The following is a 22,759-nucleotide window of genomic DNA, read 5'->3' on the forward strand; positions in this document are numbered from 1 at the left end:
GTTCATGGCCTGAGAAGCTTAAGACTTTCCCAACCCAGCTGACCCACGTGACAGGAGATAAAATTTATGGGTTGGGTGGAAGAACTATTCCCACCCCAATGGGAGGTAAAATTGAACATTAGAATTATATGGGAGGGGGGCAGCTAGGTGGCGCAGTGGATAGAGCACCAGCCCTGGAGTCAGAAGGACCTAAGTTCAAATCCAGCCTCAGACACTTAACACTTACTAGCTGTGTGACTCTGGGCAAGTCACTTAACCCCAATTGCCTCACTAAAAAAAAAAAAATTTAAGAATTATATGGGAGGGGGGCAGCTAGGCCGCATAGTGGATAAGAGCACCGGCCCTGGAGTCAGGAGGACCTGAGTTTAAATCTGGCCTCAGGTGCCATCCTAGGTGCCATTTTTCTTAACTGATAAATATTGGCAAGAGATAAAAAGTCAAGAAGAAACCAAAGGGACTGTTTACAAATTACATGAAAGGTATAGATTTCGAGGTGCTAAATAAAATTAAGACTGATAGCTTAATGTTAGTTTTTAAAGATAGTACTTGAGTGAATTGGTTCACCTGTGTCTTCATAAAGGACCAATTTTTTGTTTTTTGGATTTGTTAATTTCTTTAAACATCTATTTTGCTAACCCTTGGTGCACAGAGGTGGTGCCTAACGCTTTTTGTAATTGGATGTATCATTTATACTTTCTCCTTCCTTGTACCGAGGTCTCCCTTCAGTATAATTTGGCACACTCTCCAATAGCAGATTTGAATAGCCATTGATGCTTTATTTAGATTGGAAATCTTGGTAGTAATGGAAAACGCTTTGTTCTTGAGGCTGCTAGGGGTAGTGGACAGAACACTGGGCCTGGAGGCAGGAAAACCTGAATTCAAATTTGGTCTCAGACATTTACTAGCTGAGTGACCCTGGGCAAGTCATTTAACCTTGGTTTGCCTCAGGATTCTCAACTGTAAAATGGGGATAATAACATCACTTACCCCTCAAGGCTGTTGTGAGGAATAAATTAGATGAAAGTGCTGAGCACATGCCTGGCACATACGAGGGACTTGATAAATGCTTGTTTCCTCCCTCCTTCCCTTCCTCTTTCTTGTTCTTTTTCTCTTCCTTCCTTCGCCCTCACTCTCTCTCTCCCTCCATCCCTTTCTCCTTCTTTCTCTGTCCTTCCCTTCTTTCCTGTTTTTCTCTTCTTTCCTTCCCCCCTCCCTCCTTCCATCTCTCTCTTCTTTCCTTCCTTCCAAAATTTTATACTCTAATCTCTCATATTTCTTAAATCATCTTACCATGGCTTTCTCTGTCAAAATTCTTTATATGACCTCTGAAGTGCCTTCCAAATCCTAAAACTTTATAAGATTAAAAGAGAGTATTTGCCAGCTCCTAATTTCAATTACATGCTCCATAACTGGTTCATGACGAACTATTACTGTCATGTAGAAGCAAGTGGTTAGTGGAATGAAGCAATTGATTTTTATTGGAGTCAAATCCATTGACTCAACTGCTTACTATGTGACCTTGGGCAAGTTATGTTACCTCAGTTCTTTCATCTGTTAAATGGGAAGGCTTGGATTAGATCATCACTAAGATCCCTGTCTCTAAACTTCTCTGACCCTGTTGCCTCATCTCTAAAACAAGAAATAGAAATTAAATGGAAATAGAGATGGCCTAGATAACTCAGGAGGTTTGTTATAAGGAAAATACTTTGTAAGCCTTACCTCATTACATAAATGTGAGTTCCTTTATAGTTATAATTTAATTGAGTTTAACAAACATTTATTATTTATTAAGTGGGCATGTTGCTGGGCCTCAAAGACTAATGTAAGGCACTAAAATTTTAGCTAGTCTGTCTAAAATATCTAATGAGTGGTTGCCAATAAATTATAAGCTTTAGCAAGAGTTTAGACTTTTAAGTATTTATTAAGGAGAATAAGAATTTGGTGAAGAGAGAGAAAAAGAGGCCTAGATTCAGCTATCTATCTCGGGGAGCTACAGTTCTCCTGCTCTGCTCTCCACTAGAGTAATGTTGAAAAGAGCGTGAGAGAGCCAGCCTCGCCTCTTCTTCCTCCCACAAGCAAAGGTCACTTCCTGATGCCAAAGAAAAGCCACATGGCTTGCCCTCAGACGCCTTCTCCTCATAGCAGAGCTTTCCTACAGTAGCTCTCCAGCAGATGGTGTCATTCCAATCGTTACACTAAGTAAAACAGTTCCTGGCCTTGAGGAGTTTACATTCTACAGAATGTAATTTAAATTCACTTTATAATATTTAACTTTGAAATGTACATTCAAGTCACATTGTACTTTTAAACTAAGAGCTGTTTTTCTCCAGTCACTGAATTTAATATTAAAGACTTAAAGTGAAGCCTGAATATATAGGTCAGAGGCTAAGTTATTAAGTAAAACTAGCTTTCCCCCACTCTATTAAAACTATTATTTTTTAAAAGGCAAGTAGGAAAAGGTTAATCATTGTCACTCTGCTTGCACATTTCAGCATGTGGAGCAAACTCAGCTGTTGCATGTTTAGTCCAATACTGCTGGAGGCACTGCAACTCACATTGTATTGATTTGTTAAAAAGCAAATGAGACGCACAATCTCTATAAAGAAAATCAAATATGTTTGACCGATGAGTTATGTATATGCCTCTGACAAAGGCAAATTTCTTAGATGAGGTTAATTGCTTTTTATCTCTTGTTAGAAAGGGTGCAGGAACTGGAATTCTCGTGCAAGTTGGTGTTTCCTCTGCTACCAGGGACAATCCACCTGGCATACTGTGTTAGGGACAAATGACTTTGTCCTTATAGTCAGGTGGAGAATTAGCATTTGCATTCATTAAGTGGCTCAGTGGAAGTGGCCGGGTTCCTTTTTTAAAAATTGTGTGTGTGTGTGTGTGTGAGAGAGAGAGAGAGAGAGACAGACAGACAGACAGACAGACAGACAGACAGACAGACAGAGTGCTCAAGCAAGCAAGCACAGGAGAGCACACCATTGATTTCATCTGTGTGGGGTATTCCTAGAACCCCACTCAATTCAGATCAACAATTTCTCTGACAGTTATAGTCTTAGAGACTGTACCATCTTCTCTAAGGTAACTTTCCATCTTCTATCTATGTATTTTATATGTTCTGATTTATATATGGGATATTCTGTTAGAATGTAAGCTCCTTGAGGACAGGAATTTTCCTTTTTCTTTGTGTCCTCAGCATGTAGCACAATGCTCAGCACAGCAGTGTCAAACTCAAATAGAAACATATTACTTCTGGCCACATTTTGACTTAGAAAACCACAAATCCACATTGCCTGTGCTGTACTATAGTTGTATTTATTTTGTTAAACATTTCCCAATTTTATTCTGATCTCTTTCTGGCCTGAACTTTGGTATTTTGCAAGGAGTTTAACATTTCTGGTCTAGAGCACACTGTGCCTAATAAATTCTTGCTTGATTGTCTGAGGCCCTGAGAGGTTAAGTGATCTGCCCCTGGATACACAGCTTAAATGTGTCAAAAATATGGACCTAAAACCAAGTCTCCTTCTCCCCACTATCCATGCCCAACTTCCTCTCTTGTTTTTCTCAACTCTAAATGTTACTAAAGTACTCCATATAAATGAACACCATAGTTGAAGTTGTGGTTACATTTATGAATTGATACCTACTCAAATTTTCAGTCACTTCTGATTTCTCTTGAAACAATATAAATTTTTTATCCTTCCTTCCAGGAAAAAAGGAATAAATTGGTGAACAGAAAATCACTGTAGGCTAGCTTAGCTTCTGAGAAGTAGAGACCAGGGTCAGAAAGAGCGCTATTATAAGCAGGAGAAAAAAAAAAAAAGACCCCCCTCATCCCAAACATACAAACCAGCTGCTGGCAAAGTTAAATCTTTTTTTCATGATTCAGTCTGTACTACCATGGAGTTCTTAACTGGTCAAATCACACTACCAAAACTAGAGAAAAGTACTTAAGAGAAATGATAGATGCAGAGACTACCTTGCATGCTCAATAGCACTGCCTCCCCCGCAGTGTAATTGCCAAATATAAATCAGGAAATTACCAGGCACTACAGTGTCCTCAAATGAGTTACCCAGCTTCTGATGCAGCCTCCATCTCTAAAACTCAGGTGATATTGCTGGATTTAGTTACAGATATGTATGTGAGAATGTTGATTAAAGGACTATTTGAAAAGTCCTTGGGGCTTTTTAGCATAAAAGTGCAGTTTAAATAAATGGCTTGCTATTAGCAATAAAAGAATAACAATTATGCAAAGTAGCAATTAAAACAGCAAATTAGGAGACTAAGTCAAAACTCACCTGCCATCTGAACTTTTCCTATTTGAAACTTTCTAACTTAGAAGTTTGCATGGTGAATGAGAATTAAGGGATTAGAGGGAAATGCGGAAAAAGTGCTTTCTTTGACCATGGGGATTCAAATCCACTTAGCCATTCTGTGCCTCAATTTCTTCCTTATTCTATTTTATGAGACACAAAATAATATGATAACTTTCAAGGGCTCAGGAGAGGGACAAAGGCTGGAATAGGTCCCAATAGATCTGGGAATCATCTACATAGAGATGAAATTGATCAAGTGAGAGATTACAGAAAGAAAAGAGACCCAGAACAGTGTTTTAGGAGATACCTACCATTAGTCAATGTGACATGGATGACAACACAGACTGAGAAGAAGCAACCAGACAGATTGGAAGAAGAGGAAAAAGAAGAGAAAGGAGAGGAGGAGGAGAAGACAGAGAGAGAGAAGGAGGAAGAGGAAGAGGAGAAAAGAAAGAAAGAAAGGAAAGAAAGAAGAAAGAAAACCCAGAGAAGAGAAAGTATCAAGAAGAAGGTGGTCAATGATATGAAGGCATGCAGAGAATTCTAGAAGGATGAAGATCAAGAAAAGGCTATTGTTTTTTGAGTTCATTTAAGAGATTATTGGTTATGTTGAAGACGGAACTTTCCTTTGTATGATGAGATTAAAAGATACAATATAGAGGGTTGAGAAGAGGGGTAGTGGAGGCAGCAATTATAGATAGATTTTCAAGAGTTTAGCTAAAATAGGTAGGAGAGAAGGAAGATGATAGTCAGTTGGCATGATAAAATATAATGAGGAGTTTTTTTAAGGATGGGAGAAACTTGGGCATGTTTGTAGACAGCATGGAAGTAGCCAGTAGGTAGGGAGAAATTAGAGATTAGAAAAAGAGTAGAAATGATGGTGGGGGCAATCTGCTGGAAAAGATAGGTGGAAGGGGATAGGATCAAGGGTAGATAGATGTACAGAGGTTGATCTTGGCAAGTAGAAGGACCACCTAATCATCAAAAATGAGAATAAAGCTAAATATAGTAGGAAGTGTCATCAGGAGAATGTGAAACAAATGAGAAAGGGGAAGAAGGAATATTCAGGAGCTATTCCAAGTTCTTTTCTGAATGTGTCTTCAGCAGAGAGGGTGGGTTTAGGAGTGCCACTGGGAAATTTAAGGGATGAAGAAAAAGATTGCAATAGCTGCTATGGTAAATGGGATAGGGGATCAATTAAGGAAGAGGAAAAGACGTACTGCCTTCCTATAGTCAGGACTGGGTTGAAATTGATTGGCTCATATAAATTTGTAGTGGATCCAATCTAGTTCCATGCTTCACAAGGAAATGGCAACAATTAGGATCACTCCTAGGTGGTCTCTAAGTGGGTCCTATCAGCTCTCAGTGTGACAGTTCCCTTGCTCATATGGTTGGCTGGACCCAAAGTTTTTCCAAGTCATCTTCCAGCTCCCTCATTTCCTCAGAGTCTTTTCAGTCAGGTCTTTTATTACATGTGAACCTTTCCAGCCAAGTATTAGGTTGCTTTGTGAACACAAGGTTATGCAGACCAGTTTCAATACACTAGGAGTAGAGACGCTGCTTCTCTCACCTCATATATGCTAGCCCAATATAGCTCCAGTTTGGGAGAAAGAATACTGTCCTCAGGGCTATTGGCTATAGCTGCTGCCTTCCTACCCCCTTGCCAAGAACCACTTTCCCTTGGGCCAATACAATAAGTAGATTCAATTCCATGAGCATAGATTAATGCCTACTGTGTGTGCAGAGCATCATCCCAACAGTTCTGATGCATAAACTCATTAAGAAAGAAAACACTAGACTACTTAGTCCCAAAATGTCCGTGATGTGGCATAGAATTTGGGGTCAAATTGATTGTGAGTTGTCCCAAAAGAATTACAAGACTCAGTGACTCAGTTTCCCAAAAACACACCTCCACTGAAAAAGGTACCGGCCTCAGGGCTTGGCTTAGGACCCCAGGAACTCCAAATTAGCATAGGCCCTCCCTTGTAACACCCCTAGGTGGAGAATATTATACTGAGTAGGACAGGCCCTCCCCTGTACCTCCCCAAGGTGGAGAGTATTATAATGAGACTGATAATCAATTTATCCACACTATAAATATAACCATCTTTCCTTTCCTTATTTGAGAGATACCTTTCCAATATTCTGGTTCTCTCCCTGTGGTCACCCATAGCATTGCAATAAAACTTGGAGCAATCTTTTGGTTCCTTTTTTGTTCTGTTACCCCATAAAAACCTTTTCCTCTGTTACCATCTTTGGGGATTCCTAGCTTCCCGAGCTTTGTGATATCATGAGCCATAGTTCCTCTGCCCTGATTAAAGACCTTATTTTCTTCTAAAAAAAAAAAAGAAGAAAGAAAACACAGAGGTAGGGCTTTTCTTCCCCCATAATGCTTGCAGATAGATAGTAAGCAGTCATTCCCAGAGATTCTAGAGGCTTAGCTAGATCTTCTGTTTAGTTTGGAACATTTCATTCACTTTGTAACGATTGGAATGACGCCACCTGCTGGAGACTTACTGTAGAAGAGTTCCACCCATGAAGCGAAGGTCTTTGAGGGCAAGACCAGGAGTCTTTTCTTCCTTACGTGGGCTAGTGGGAGGAGGAAGGAAGAGACTGGTGCTCGGTTTTGCTTTTTTTTCCTGGGGACTCTGGCAGAGAAGGGAGCTAGAAATGTGCTCTCCCTTTAATAGATAGGAATCTAGGCCTTTCTCTCTTTACCAAATTCTTATTCTCCTTAATAAATGCTTAAAAGTCTAACTCTTGCTAAAGCTTATAATTTATTGGCGACCACTCATTAGATATTTTAGACAGTTTAGCTAGAATTTTAGCCCTTAACAACTCATTTATGGTTTTGAGTTCCAAATTCTATCCCTCCCTCCCTACCCTCCCCCCTCCTCAAGGTTGCAAGTGATCAGTTCTTTCTCTGGAGGTGGATAGTATGCTACATCATTAGTCCTTTGGGACTAATTTTTGGGATTTTCTTGGATCATTGTATTCCTGAGAGTAGTTAAATCATTCACAGCTGCTCAAAATAATGCTGTCATTGTTAACTGTTTCCCTTCATCCTATTCCCTCCCCTTGATATTTACTCTATTTTCTATCTTCTTTCACCCTATCCCTCCTCAAAAGGGATTGCTTCTGACTGCCCCTTCCCCCAATCTGCCCTCCTTTCTTTTACTCCTCCCTCCTTATCCCCTTCCCCTCCTATTTTCCTGTAGGGTCAGATTACTCCACCCAATTGGGTGTGTATGTTAATCCCTCTCTGAGCCAACTCTGATGAGATTAAGGTCTTTGAGTCTATTTTGTCTTCAAAGTCCTTTTTGAGCACCTCTATGGCCTGAGACCAATTCATATTTTTCTTGGAAGCTTTGGATGTAGGATCCCTGATGTTGCTATCTTCTTCTGAGGGTACACCTCAGTCTTCCTTGTCACTAGAGAAATTTTCTATGGTCTTCACCTTTCTATGGTCCTTACCTTTCTCTGTCTGCTCATCTTGCCTGTCTTTTACTTGACTTTTAACTCCTTAAAGTGGGTCACTGTTTCCAGGCTACACTGTCCCAAGATTCAGGGGATCCCAGGTGGTATGATTTAAGGAGGGGCTGGTTCTTCACTCACCTGGCCTGTTCCCTGGTCTGTAGATAATCCCAGGTCAACTTGCTAATTAACCGGACAGCAAAACTTTGTGTGCTGTGGTTGTTAGTTAAGACGAGCCTGTGTCCCTCCCCAACCTGGGTCACCACTACTCAAGCCTACTTCCTGGTTCCCAGCAGGGATGAAAAACCCAAGTTCTGCCTCAGCACCAGCAGAGACCCCTGTAATCTCCCCCCTGAAAACTGCTCAGCCCTCTCACCAGAAAGTGAGCTTAGTTCCACACAACACTGGCGCTGCAGCTGATTCAAAAGCTCTTGGGGGTCTCTCCCTGGCTTGGCCTGCCTAGAACTGGATCTGTGTCAGCATGACTGTGGGGTCAGGCTCCACTCCTGCCTCAGCACAGCAGCCTCCTCCTTCTGACCTTCTAAGCTGGCTTTGGCTGGAAAATTATCTCAGCCAGTCTTTTGTGAGTTTTGCTGCTCCAGGAATTGTCCTATGGCATTATTTGGAGGTTTTTTGGAGCGATACAGTTTGGAATATTTCAGTAAGAATAGACACATAAACTCTTAGACATGTGACACCATGGATATAGCATTTTGACTTACTGCACAAATAGTTTTGTTTTTAGGTTACATTAAATCAGAATTTATGATTCATCTGATTATCATAAGGGTATATTCTCCTGTTTTGTTTCCTAACCTTCAAAATTACAGCTTTAACTTTTAGAACTTATTGTTAGGAATGCAAAATGTAGGCTAACATGATGCAGCCTGAAGTCAAAACCACAATTACATCAGGGAGATATAGTATCTACTGATATGTGTGTGCCTATAGTAGATCAGATATTTATTATCTAGGGAGTACAGTGGTATTTTTAGACCGGGTAATTCATGATTTTGGCATTTTAGGAGAGTAGATTATAGGGAAATTATTAACACAGCATGGTGCTGAGCAGTATTCTGAAACTCAAAGAGAAATGGGGCTACTAAGACATACATAATGCCTCTTTCATGCCACAAATTTACTTAGAAAATCATATATTAACATCATGTTGTATTACATTTTATTTATTTTGTTCAATATTTCCCACTCAACAGGCCACACTAGGGACTGTTACTGGCTACGTCTGACACCTCTGCTGTAGAGGTTAGAGAACTTGTTTAAGAGCTGGAAGACTTGGGTTCAAATCCTCCTTCTCATACATACCGTGTGACAGTGGGCAAGTCAGTTAACCTGTCAGTGCTCTAAGAAATTTTCTAAAAATGTCAATTGCACAGAACATACTGATCTGATATGGTGTGAGTTTCCTCACATGGGAATTCCCTATACCAACAAAATTCCCTATCCTTTTGAGTATTATTGTTCCCATTAAAACAAACAGCAAATCAAATCTATTTCTGTAGAAAGAAATAAGCTTTCTATCAAATCATTTTAATTACCTCTCTGGAATAATCTACAAAAGATTCAGTGAAAGAGAAAGAAGAAAGCAATGGAGAGACACTCAAGAAGATAATATGTTTGTTCAAATGTAATCACCCCAGTATCCTCAGTGATCACTGATTTTGGGACTAACTCTGGTTAGTTTAAGAGAATACATATTAGTGATAAGAGATGAAACAAGACATGGAGATATCTGAAGAGTGATGAAGTTGGAGTAAGGAGACCTAGCTTTGAATCCCATCTCTGACACTCTAGCTGTGTTACTATTCAGGGGCAGCTAGGCAGTGCGATGGATAGAGCCCAGAAGTTGGAAGGACCCAAGTTCAAATCTCTCCTTGGACACTTACTAACTGCATGACCCTGGGCAAGTCACTTAAACCCTGATTGCCTCAAACTTCCAGGCCATCTCCAGTTGTCCTGATCTATATCTTGCCATTGGACCCAGATGGCTCTGGAGGAGAGAGTAAGGCTGGTGACTGCACAGCCCTGCCTCACTTAAATCCGTGATGTCATGGTCACCTTTGAGAACAAAGGACAAATAGCAACAACCACAATTTGTTGACTAATCACAACTTCTCTGGACGTCATTTTCTCCATCTGTAGAATGGATCTGATAACCCTATTAATTTCCTACATAATTTGTAGGTCTTAAAGTCCCACTTGAATATTAGATTATTGTGGCTTTTTGTCCCTGGTTAAATTCCTTATAGCTGTTAGGGGATATTCAGTAAAATCATACTCATATGCATGCAAGAAACAAACCCAAAACAAGCAAACAAAATAATCCCTCAGCAACCATGATGGTTCCCATAGGGTTGTAAGTAATTATTGGGTCCCATGAAAGTTAATTCAAGCCATAAAATCCCTATTGTGCTATGTCGTATTTCAACAGTGCCTGACCACTGGTTATAAACATCACTTCTATGGAAAGATACATGCCAAGTTCCTCTTGATGGTGTTGCAAGGCAGGGGCTGTCAAGAGACAGGGAAGACAAGGTCTGATGCTTACCACTTGGCCTCTGTGTAGGAGAATGCACCATTCTCCATATACTAAGAAGGCATTCTCTCTCTCTGTGTATTTCATATAAGAGATATCAGTCAATCAACAGACATTTAATAAGCACCTACTATGTAGCAGACACCATCCTCAGAATTGAGGACACAAGGACAGAGAGACAGGCCGTGCCCTCAAGGACCTTACTCTAGGGAAAGAAAACATATACATACAGAAGTATTTCTGGGCTATATACAAAAGGCATAGCTTGCAGGCTTTGACGTGGAGAAGCACTTCACACCTGGGAGCATATTAAAAGTCCTCCCAGGGGAGAGTGCTTGGGCTGACTTATGAAGGAAACTGGAAAGATCTCTCTTTGGGCTATGTTACAGCTGTTCTTATTAGGGAATTCAGGGATAGATACATAGAGGGCTTTGGGAGAGGGGGGGTATATACGTCAAAAATAAATAAAGCCGTGAATTAAAGGCTTTTAGTTTTTCTCCATTAGAAAGAACACCGTCAATGACAAAGTGGAATTAAAGACATCACAGGCCATTCCCAGTCAGTCCATTAGATGCTAGAAATGCATTCATCATAACTGTGTGTTATTTACACGCTTCCATTTATTCTTCTTCAAGCACATTTGGGCTCAGCCCAATCTCTGTTTGCCGACACTGGCAGTGCAGAGATGTTGCAAGCTGTAGTGCATATTAATTGAAATTTATAGCAGCTATTACTTCTGGTGTTATACAAGCACGATTAGCTAAAGAACTTTCTACTATTCCACATAGAATGGAGGTGGCCTGACAGGTAAAAAGGGATGCAAATGGGCCTCGCATGCAAACATTTGCTATAATGGATTCCTGTATAAAGGCAGATTCTGGAGGCCAGATAGAACGCGTTTCCTCCTTTCATTTGTCTTTCCATTGCTGGCTCTGTGGGTTCATCTCTGTTGCATGTCGTCTTCAGCTTTGACTGCAGGCATCTTGATGTTAGACCTGCCTTTTACATTTTTAGATGCCAAAGACGAAGTGAGGGGTAGCAGCTGATGTAGTGGGTAGTGCACTGGGTCTGGATTCAGGAAGACTTGACCTCAGATACTACTTAGTAGCTGTGTGACCCTGGGCAAGTCACTTCACTTGTTTGCCTCGGTTTCTTCATATGTAAAATGAGAGTAACAATAGTAGCTACCTTTTTTTGTGAGGATGAAATGAGATAAGAAAGCAGAAAGCACTTAGCGGGGCAGCTAGGTGGTACAGTGGATAGAGCACCGGCCTTGGATTCAGGAGGACCCGGGTTCAAATCTGACCTCAGACACTTAACAATTACTAGCTGTGTGACCCTAGGCAAGTCACTTAACCCCCACTGCCCTGAAAAAAAGAAAAAGAAAGCACTTAGCACAGTGCCTGGCAGATAGTAAGTGACCTATGAATGTTACCTGTTATCATCCTCCTGTCCCAGGAGCCTCTTGTGATAATTCAGCATGACAGCCCACAGCTAATCCATGCCATCATTTGGCGCAGAGATATATGATACTCCTTCCCACTGTCTCTCGGTGATTCCATTACTGTACAGATGTGCTAGCCCCCCTCGAGGATGGCAATGACACAAACACAGTTCCATTATGAACCTAGATACTCAGAACAGCACTTTTGGGGGCCACAAAGAAATGAAGACTAAAGGGGTTGCTCACTGATTGGGGACTGGATAAACATAGAATATTATTAGACAGTAAGAATTAGAAATGTGAATTACTCAAAAGGAATGGAGAGCAAGAACAATGTGTTCCATCAGAGTTAGAGGTGGAATACTACAGGGCAGAATATGGCATTCTTTTCCAGATGAATTCACTCTTTTAGGTGTTTTTGTTTGTCTATTTTTCTTTGTTACAAAGGAAGATTTAATTCCAGGGCTTGTGTGTATATTTTTCCAGAAATAGTTGAGATATAAAAACAAATGTCATCAATAAACATTTTTAAGTTGGTATGTATACCACTAGCACCAATTATTATTTTGGGGAGTCCATATCTGTGACAAAGACAGTTTGCACCCCTCTCTTTACTTGTCAGGCTTTGTCCATACTATTTGAAATTATTACAGAGTTCTTTAGCTAATCATGCTTGTATAATGCTAGAAGTAATAGCTACCATAATATGCACTACACAGCATCTCGGCACTGATAACGAGATGAGGAAACTCTCTCCATGAGTACAGCTCAGGGCCTCAGCAACTGTTCTGCAACTTAGAGCTTTAGAGAGGTGTCTGTGGCACTTAGAGGTTAAATGACTTACCCAGGGTAACACATGTCATATTGTAAGGGCCTAAAATTCTACCTATACTATCTAAAATCTAATGAATGGTCGCCAATAAATTATAAGTTTTAGCAAGAGTATTTAAGTGTTTAAGTATTTATTAAAGAGCATTAGGATCAAAGAGAAAGGTAAAAATCTAACTATTTCTAAGAGACCCCATCATCCAATCCACCATGGCACGGTCAGGAACAAAAAAAGACCCAATGCCTCCTGTGAAACTGGGCACATCCCCTCTTTGTTGAATTTTGAATGAAAAATTTATATATCCAAAATAAGAGTTTAAAGAGTAGGAATCCTAAGACTCTACTCCTTACTGAATGTTTTTAAACTGGGGTCCGTGAACTTAAAAAAAATTTTTTTTTATAACTATATTTCAATCTAATTGGCTTCTTTTGTAATCCTATACATTTTATTTTGTGCAAGTTACTCTCCCTTTTGCCCCCATTTGTAAACTAGGCAAAGCAGAACTGACCTGTCTAATGGGACAATATTCATTTAACCAATGCCTTTCAGGTAGTGTGCCATACTTGGAAACAAACAGGAATGTCATGTAGAAGCTGTCATTGGCATCCATTAAGAGAGAGAGCAAATTCTGTAGGAAGTGTAAAGGACCATCCAGGAATGTGAATGTTCAAAAGGGCGCCAGTGTTTTCTGAGACCCCCTGAATTAGGAAGCTTCTTGTTCAACTTTTGAACTTGTCCTTGCAGGCCAACAGATGACAGCAACCAGCCCCCGGGCAGGGGTGTTCTCTCTATGCATGGGCTCACCTTTGGTGTCATCAGAGTGGATTCTGAAGAAAAGCTCTCCGTTCTGACTGTGCAGGATGTAGGCTTGGTGATGCCTGGAGGTAAGTGCTAGCAGCCGCACTGCATTCTGGGAAACAGGAAGCATAAGATTTCTTTTAAAACTTTAGAAAAAGTGGCATAGAAATACTACTAGTTTGTAATTAGAGCGACTTTGAGACCACAGGGATGGAGAGCATCTCTTTTTATTTTATGAAGGTGATTAAGAAATGCTATCTTTGAGAATTTGAGCATGTTCCTTATTTTGACTGACACCTTTCCCTTTCCCCTTTTTAATCCCCCCACTTGCCTAGATGTAGCACAGTACAGTCAGGGAAAGTGTGCTTTAGTCCTGACTCTGCCACTGACTAGCTGTGTGACCTTAGGTCAATCACTTAAGCTCTTTTAGTTTCCATTTTCTTATTTGTAAAAATGACAGGGTTGGACTATATGTCTGGTATGTGATATTTCATCAATTTAAAACCTGTGATTCCTAAATTGTTTCATTTTCACCTTTGACAGTTTTGTTTATTCCACTGAATATACTGGATCACAGATGTAGAAATCAGTGTTCTTTGAGGTCATCTAGGCATATCCCATAATATTACAATTAACAACATAATAATTATAATTAACGATGACGATAATGATAACTAACATTAAGATAGCACTTTAAGGCTTGCAAAGCACTTTTACAAATATTGTCTCACTTTATCTGAACAATCTGGGGAGGGAGGAGCTATTATTTCCATTTCACAGAAAAGACAAACTGAGCAAATGGAGGTTAAATCACTACTTAGCCAGGGTAAATTCCAAGAAAGGATTTGAACTTTGAAGCCTTCCTGATTCCAGGTCCTATGATCTGTGTACTATGGCGCCACCTAGCTGCCAAATGCTTTATAAATATCTCATTTGATTCTCCCAATGTCTCTAGGAGATGGATGCTATTATTATTTACAGTTGAGGAACTGGAGGCAGACAGGTTCACTGACTCGCCCAAGATCATACAACTAGTCAGTGTCTGAGGCTGGACATGAATGGTGGTTCTCTAACTCTAGAGCTAGTGCTCTTTCTGAAACACCATCCTGGCTTCCTTTTTTGTAGGCACAGCATATTAAGCCCTAACGGCAACCTTTTTAGTCAGTTTATCGGAACCCTACTCAGGACTTAGGATAGAATTATTGCTATGTGCATTATTGGGACCAAGATAAAGCCAGTTTAATGTATGTAACTACATATATAACTATAATTACATGGTACAAAATATGATTTCTCAGGAGAGAGGGTAATAGGCAGCATATTTGGAGTCAAGGAACCTGGGTTCAAGTCCCAGATCTTCTATTTATCATCTATATAACCCATCTATGTGTTGTAGAACCATAGATTTAGAATCAGAAGGGACCCTAGAGTTAAGGGATAGATTAAGAGGCTGCTAGAGATAAAATCACCTGTAAATGAAAAGCTTGGTCTGAGGCCCCTTTCATCTACAAACCCCGTGAGCCCGTGACCTGTGGGTACCATTCCATGCTCATGAATGTCCCTGCCATTGTCTGGTCTTCCCATTGGTCTTCATTTCACGAACCCTTTCAGGCACAAAGGGAATCGAGCCACTCATCAGATTCTTCCTCCTGTACTCCCACATATCACATAGTTACTTGATCTCTCGGCAAGTTCTTTACCCATTGTAGAAGCTTTGCTCAAAAGTTCCTATCCTTGGCTTTGTTATTTCCCTGGCCTGGGCCTACTCTGCTTTCTAGTTCGAGAGAGATATCTTCTTTTCAAGTTCTCTGCCATAGTTATGGCACTAATAATGAATTCCAAAACTAGAATTCCCAAGATTGAATGTATCAAGATGCAGCATGCAAGAAAAACTTGGGAACTCTAGCCGTGGAGTGATCAAATAGAAGCCTAGACTTCTCTAGATACAGTTGGATACAGTTACACATGCGAAAGATAATTTATGTTGACAAAGTAGCCTGCAACACTTATGTTGTGTCTCTAAACTTAATAAAAAATGTAATATCAAAGTGTAAGATCTTCATTAGGCATCTGAAGCTTGAATATGGTTGTAGCTTGTTGATTTAGCTGTTAGATTTGAAAAGATTTTAAGGGACAGGTGTCCCTGCAAGTATTTGTTGGTTTTTCAGGGACGAGGTTGTCCCATAACTTTGAAATGACTTCCATGTTGCATTTTATTTAATTGGGGGCACAGGACATGGCAACACCAAATCCTTATATGCTCATATCCTGGCTTTATCCTAAACATCCTGGTCTTAACCACACATCATGAAAGTCACTATTTGTTTGAGATAAATATCACGTATTGATATTGGAGAAATTTAAATTTTTTATCTCTGCCACAACTTTTTGCTGGAACAAACAAAACCATGGCTCCTTTCTTGGGGAAACAAATGCCAGGCTCTTTGTTATTCTGATGAGTCTAGGCCAGGCTCTCTCTTCCATTCTGGGGTATACATTCTTTTGTAATGTTCTTTTGTGCTTTCTTGTTTTGCTTTTAGCTATCATGTGTGCAGTGAAGCCAGATGGAATTCCTCAGCTGTGCAGAACAGATGAGATTGGAGAACTCTGTGTATGTGCAATTGCTACGGGTACATCGTATTATGGCCTCTCAGGCATGACGAAGAACACTTTTGAGGTAGGCTGGATGGAAATGTCACCAAACAACATTTTTGAAGCTTCACCTCACAGTAGCTATTTTTAGATCTCATGTGCTGCCTGAATGGGATGGAATTAAATTTTTTCTTTAAGGAAACTGATAAATAATTTTGTTAAAGTGATTGACTGGTAAGGCAGCTAGGTGGCGCAGTGGATAAAGCACTGGCCTTGGATTCAGGAGGACCTGAGTTCAAACCTATTCTCAGACATTTGCCACTTATTAGCTATGTGATCCTGGGCAAGTCACTTAACCCTCATTGCCCAGGGCGGGGAGGGGGGGGACCAAGCTTTAAAAAAAAAAGTGATTGGTAAACCTGGGGGATTATATGATAGTTTCATATTTTCTACAGGGGCAGCTAGGTGGCACAGTGGATAGAGCACTGGCCTTGAAGGTGGAAGGACCTGAGTCTAAATCTCACCTCAGACACTAGCTGCATGACCCTGGGCAAGTCACTTAAGCATCTGGGGCCAACTCCAGTTGTCTTGATAACATATCTTGCCACTGGATCCAGATGGCTCTAGAGGAGAAAGTAAGGATGGTGACTTTGCACAACCCTTCCTCACCTAAATCCAATTCAGTGCAAGCCATGACATCTGTCATGGTCTTCTTCGAGAACAAAGGAAAAACAACAACAACTTTCTTCATCGCTCCAGCTTAGTGGCTAGTGTCAAGAACAAAGGGATTTTTCTCTGGCACTCATTAATCTGCTGGCCAGAGAGCATTTATGTGCTTGTGTTCATATGACATTTTGGAAAGTATGATGCAAAATGGTAATTTGCCCGCAAGCTCTTCAGGGGCTAGAGACATGAGTTATATATCTTTGTATTCCCCAAAGCATGTAGCCCAGTGGTGGCCCATACTAAGTACCCAAAGTACTGAGTGAACGAAGGAATGTCCAACAAACCATGGAATTCAGAGGACATGGGTGTCCAATCCTGGCTGTGTCACCACTTGTGTGACAGCGGCTTCAGTTCTAGATCTGTAAAAGGAGGGGGTTTGGCCTCTAGCCTCTAAGATCCTCTCTAGCTCTAAATCTGTGCTTCTGTGATCCTTCCCTGAAGGGGCTTTCTGTCTGATACTGAAACTGGATAAGCCAACAGAGCACAGAGCTATCAAAAACGTGCGTCAATTGTGGGAACGCTGCTCCAGAGTGTGAGTATAGGTATACACCTATGGGTGAAGAGCATAGTGGAATTAAGGGGAGCCAGATGTTGAACCAGAATGAACTTGGGGTAATCAGTATAGACTGTTGCCCCCTCAACTAGACTATAAACTCCTCCCTGAAGGCACAGGGACAATGTCTTCTCTCAATACAATAAATACTTAAGAAATGATAATCAGATAATCTGTATCTTTCCCATTAGCTAAATGGTCAGGAATCTTATGGCACCTCAGTATTTCCCCCTCTATTTTATCACAGAATGGACAGAAAGCACGTTTACCAATCCATGGTTCTGACATCACAGCATAATGTAATAGTTTTGGGTTTTTTTAAATAGCTAGCATTTACATAGTGCTTTGGGGTTTGCAAGATGCTTTGCAAATATTATCTCATATTATCTAATTATTTATTTGCACAATAACCTTGAGAGTTTTGATATTGGAGTTTATGGGGGAAATTATTATCCCCATTTTACAGATAAAGAAACGGAGGCAAACAGAGGTTAGTGACTTGCCTAGAGTTACACAGCTCATTAAGTCTCTGAGGCTAGATTTTAACTCAGATCTTCCTTAATTCAGTCCTGGTGCTCTACCCACTGCATCACCCTAGTATCTTACTAAGTAATTTATACAAGATAAGTACTTTGTTTGATCAATCGATAAAGATGAAAGTAAAAAGCTTAGTATCCTTGAGCAATAAATCCATCTGAAATCTAAGCAGTAATGGCTTAACAAGAAAACATGTACTTTCTCTTAGAGATTTAGCTCTGGGAGAATAGGGCCTATATTTTCTGTGCTTTTCATAGAGTTCCCTGTGATACTGTCCTGGGCATGTCAGCTTTTTGGAATTTTAATCTTCAGAATTTTTTCCAATCTCTACTCAGCTTTTAAAAAATATCCTTTAAATCCAGACATAAGTGTGCCTAAGTGTAACATGTCTCCTTCCATACATGATTTATTTATCCATTAGCTAAGAGACTACATTTATACTTTAACTCATTTCTCTTACATTTCTCTTTTTCACTGTAGGGAGTAAGAAGAGAAGTAGCATCTTCATAAGTGGTATCAAATATTTTTGCAAACTAAAATGAGTTAAAATTTTACTTATATATTTACTTTCATATCCATTAATTTAAAATAAAATTTGACATTTTTTGTTTTTATATCAGTGGCATTTCCTAATGTATCTCTCATTCTTTCTCCTCCCATATATTCATCCCTTAAAATAAAGAATAAAAAAGAGAAGTTGTCAAAGTTCAGTAAAACTACTCAGCACAATGAAAACGTCTGATGTTATGTTCAGTGTTCCACACTCATTGTCCTCCCACCTCTGCACAAAAAACCCCCAAAAACAAAAGAATAGGGAAGTGCCTTCTCATATCTCTCCTTAGGGGCCAAGCCTTGGTTATTGTGATTTCAGAAGATTTGGTTTTGATTTTTTTGATGTTGTTTTCACCATGTATGTGGTTATAGTCATTGTGTATATTTTAATGTGTTTTTGTCATAAAAATACCACCCTTCAACCAAATTAATTATCATTTACTTAACCTTCATTTAAGAAAGCAGTTGACACTTCTATCTAAGCAAGGGTACCCAAGTAATGAGGAATCTGGAAACAGTTATATAAAATACCAGGGGGAAAAAAGACTTAGGAAGGCCATGGTAGATAACATGAGATACTTGAAGAGCTGCCATGTAAAAGAAGTCTATTTAGTTTGTTGGTCCAGAGAAGTTACTGGGTGGTATTTACAGGGAAGTATCTTATGTATCAATAAAAGGAAGATTAAATTGAGATGATATGGTGGGAAAAGCACTACACTTGGGATCACAAGACTTGATACTAATTATGGAATGCTGAGTAAGTCATTTTGCCTGTCTGAACCTCAGTTTTCTCATTTGTAAAGTAGGGATAATAATATGAGGTATATTGTGAACATCCCTTCACAGCTATGTTGTGATGGTTAGATTAAGTTTATAAAGAACCCAGTAGTCTTAATTTAATGTTGTTCAGTCATGTCCAACCCTTCATGATTCCATTGACAGTTTTCTCACTAAAGATACTAGAGTGGTTTGCCATTACCTTCTCCAGGTCATTTTACAGATGAGGAAACTGAGGCAAACAAGGTAAAGTGACTTGCTTAGGATCATATAGCTAGTAAGTGTCTACGGTCAGATTTGAATTTGGGAAGATGAGTCTTCCTGATTTCAAGCCCAGCAGACCACCTAGCTGCCCCGGTGATCATAAAATGTTACATAAATAAATATAAGCCATTATTATTGTCGTTGTTGTTATTACTAAGTTATACAACCATAAGAAAATCTTTGTAGTCCTTCATATGGACTTTAAGGTAATAGAGGATCAAGAATAAATGAAATTACAAAAGAAAAGAGGCTTTTCATAGAACAAGATTTTAGTTTTGTTTATCTGTTCTCCAGTTGTTTTGGTTTCCAGTTTATCACTGGCAAGAAAAGAAAGGGATCTCATATACTAACATTTCTAGCAGGACATGTTTGTTTCAGCAAAGAACGGGAAACAAAGTAGATAGCATCAACTGAGGAGAAGCTATTTTTCCGTTCCTCTTAAAAAACAAAAAATCTTTCCTACAAGAGATGGCTCTCTGGGAGAAGCTAGAGGGAGAGATATAGAGGAAGGTGATATAAAAATTAAAGGTACAAATAACATCTGTTTACAAAAAGATAATAGGCTTGTAATGTCATAAGAGGGGCAGTGTGTAATATGAAGAAAAGACCTCTGAACTTGCAGTGAGGAAAAATATGCCATGGACACTTCCTATGTGACCCTGAGCAAGTCATTTAACTTTTTTGATCCTCAGTCTTCTCATCTGCAAAATGGGTGTGACAACATCTATAGTATGTCTCCTACTTATCTTGGGTGACCCTTAATTCCCCCTATTTGTTTATTGCCAAGTATATCTAAAGGAGTTTTATTAACATACTAAAAACCTATGGGCAGACGAGTTCTCATCATAATTTTGCCACAGATTTGCTGTTCGATACTTGGACAAGTAAATTCTCCTTCCTTGGCCCCAGTTTCCCATTTTCAAAATATGAGAGTTAGGCCTGCCTGGCTCTAAAATTCCAGGATTCAAGAAAAGACCAACAGTGGAACATTCCAAAACAGGTTTACATTCTGGTAGGAGCTCGTTTTCAATCAGAAACTGGATAACCAAATGTCAAGAATATTGTGAAAGGAAATCCTTCATTGATTCACTGTCAATGAGGTGATTTGGAAAGTCATCTCCATCTCTAATGTTCTGTGGTTTTGTTTGTTTGTTTTGAGACTGATTCTCCCTATCTCATTTAGGCAGAAAGCACAGTAGTCAGCTTTGGTCCAAGGCTGTACAGAAGCTTTGATCTTCTCTGTTTGTAAGCTGAGCCAGTTCATCACCTCTTAGCCAGTCTGGTCCTTTCCCGCCCCACCCCGCCCCGCCCCTCCCCAAACCACCACAGAGGCTCACCATGTTGCTTCTGGAATGAATGCAGCCACTCAGCTTTAGGCCACTGCAGTTTAAAACTCCAGATTTCAAGCAATCCAGCAGCCTCGGCCTCCTAGGTAACAGGGATTATCAGGACCTGGAATATTCTGTATGTATATTAATATGCTGAGGAATATATATCACACACTACCTGGATCTCTGGCATGACGCACAGAACAATGAACAATGTGGACCCTTCCTTAAAATGGTTAAAAAGTAATTTATAAAAGTTTTGATATTTTATGATATTTTTATGTCTTGCCCTTTTGGACCAATTTAAATAATGCCTTTTGGCAAAAATCCTTGTGTAATACTTAACTCTCATTAACCTTGTATAGCCTTACAGTTGTTAAGACAAAAGTTGTACTGAGAAGCTTCTGTGTGTTTTTTCTTAGGTGTTTCCTATGACAAGTTCAGGGGCTCCAATCAGTGAATACCCATTTATAAGGACAGGATTATTGGGGTTTATTGGTCCTGGTGGACTTGTCTTTGTGGTGGGTAAAATGGATGGCCTGATGGTCGTCAGTGGGAGAAGACACAATGCTGATGACATTGTAGCAACAGCGTTGGCGGTAGAACCAATGAAATTTGTCTACAGAGGAAGGTGAGTTACACTTCCTTCTTAACCTCGTTCCATTTTTAATGTGCTGGTCAGAAAAGTCCTTTGTGATATGAAGATGAAAAAGGTTAAGCCAGGGCAATTCACTTCACCGTACTGGGTCTCAGTACTCTAATCTGTAAAATGAGGCAGTTGTACTAGCTTATCTCTAAGGGCTCTTTCAACTCTGAAATTTTTCTGATTCTTTGGAAATTTTGCAAAGCTCATGGAATGTATGAGAATATACGAAAAGATCTTTTAAAGTGAAAGTTTAAATATGATAGTATTAGTGTAATGCCTCCAGGATTGTTCACTGTAATCTTTATTAAAACTTTTCATTTCTAGGAACTATTAGATTTTTAAGTCATACTTTCATAGAATAACAATAATATCTTACATATATCTAATACTTAGAGTATTAAAGAACCTTCACATTTCCCACCTCATTTTATCCTCATGTGAGGTTTGGCAGAGTTTATTAGTAACTTTTATCTCCGTTGTAAAGAAGAGGAAAGTACTTGGAAAAGTTTTAGAACAACTGAATCTCAGAACTGGCCAGAAATCTGAACCACCTGGTCCAGTGGTATCTTCTATTATATCTACAACAAAGTAGGCTTCTGACTTCTACCTAAGGACCTTCAGGGAATAGAGAATTTTCCATGTGCTGAGGCAGCTCATTCCACTTTTGGCTAACTCTACTTGCTGGGAAGTTTTTTCTTATGCCCATTAGTCTTCCCTCCCACCCTCTACACCAACACACCAGGCTAGGAGGCAGACTAAGCAAACTATTTGCTTCTCCCTTCCACTTCCAGACTCTTCTTCTCTTGCAGTTAGCAGTTTCTCACCCCTTTGAGATTCCCTTCATCCTGATAGATCACCCTGTCCAGACCCTGGTGGCAGTTATCTACTGACCCTCAGGTCATTCTACTTCCTTTTTTCGGAGAAAGTTCAGTACTTGGCTTAATGTAGTCCAAGGTTATAAAAGTTGCTGGCTCATATTGAGCTTGCAGTCCACTAAAGCCCCTAATCTCTTTCAGACAGACTACTGTTAACCATGTCTCCCCTCATCCTTACCAGCGATGCATACCACTCTTGTAAAATGCTTTTGGAGCAATCCTTAGCTTATTTATAAGCTTCTGAATGGCTAAGACATGCCTACCAAAAAAATAAGTTAATACCTCCCCTACTGTCTTTCCATCTTTGTTGCATAAAAGGAACTATGACATCTATGATATGAAATCAGAAGATCTGCCTTTGAGTCTGTCTTAGCCACCAACACACAAGGCGACTTTGAATGAGTTACTTTCTGTGACGTGGTCAATTTCCTTATCAATAAGAAATAGGGGCTTTGACTGTATCATATTTAAAGTTCCTTCCAGTTCT

At 39.8% G+C, this 22,759-nt stretch overlaps 1 protein-coding gene across 1 annotated transcript in view; it reads left to right on the plus strand.

Moving 5' to 3' along the window:
• The window catches only part of DIP2C (disco interacting protein 2 homolog C), a 604,567-nt gene that overhangs the window by 470,978 nt on the left and 110,830 nt on the right, over positions 1-22,759 (plus strand). Inside the window, 3 exon segments of the mRNA XM_043967134.1 lie at positions 13,369-13,508; positions 15,963-16,099; positions 21,174-21,382. Coding sequence (XP_043823069.1) covers positions 13,369-13,508; positions 15,963-16,099; positions 21,174-21,382 — 486 coding nt within the window.

Source organism: Dromiciops gliroides, chromosome 5, assembly GCF_019393635.1.
Source record: "Dromiciops gliroides isolate mDroGli1 chromosome 5, mDroGli1.pri, whole genome shotgun sequence".
Taxonomy (NCBI): Eukaryota; Metazoa; Chordata; class Mammalia; order Microbiotheria; family Microbiotheriidae; genus Dromiciops; species Dromiciops gliroides.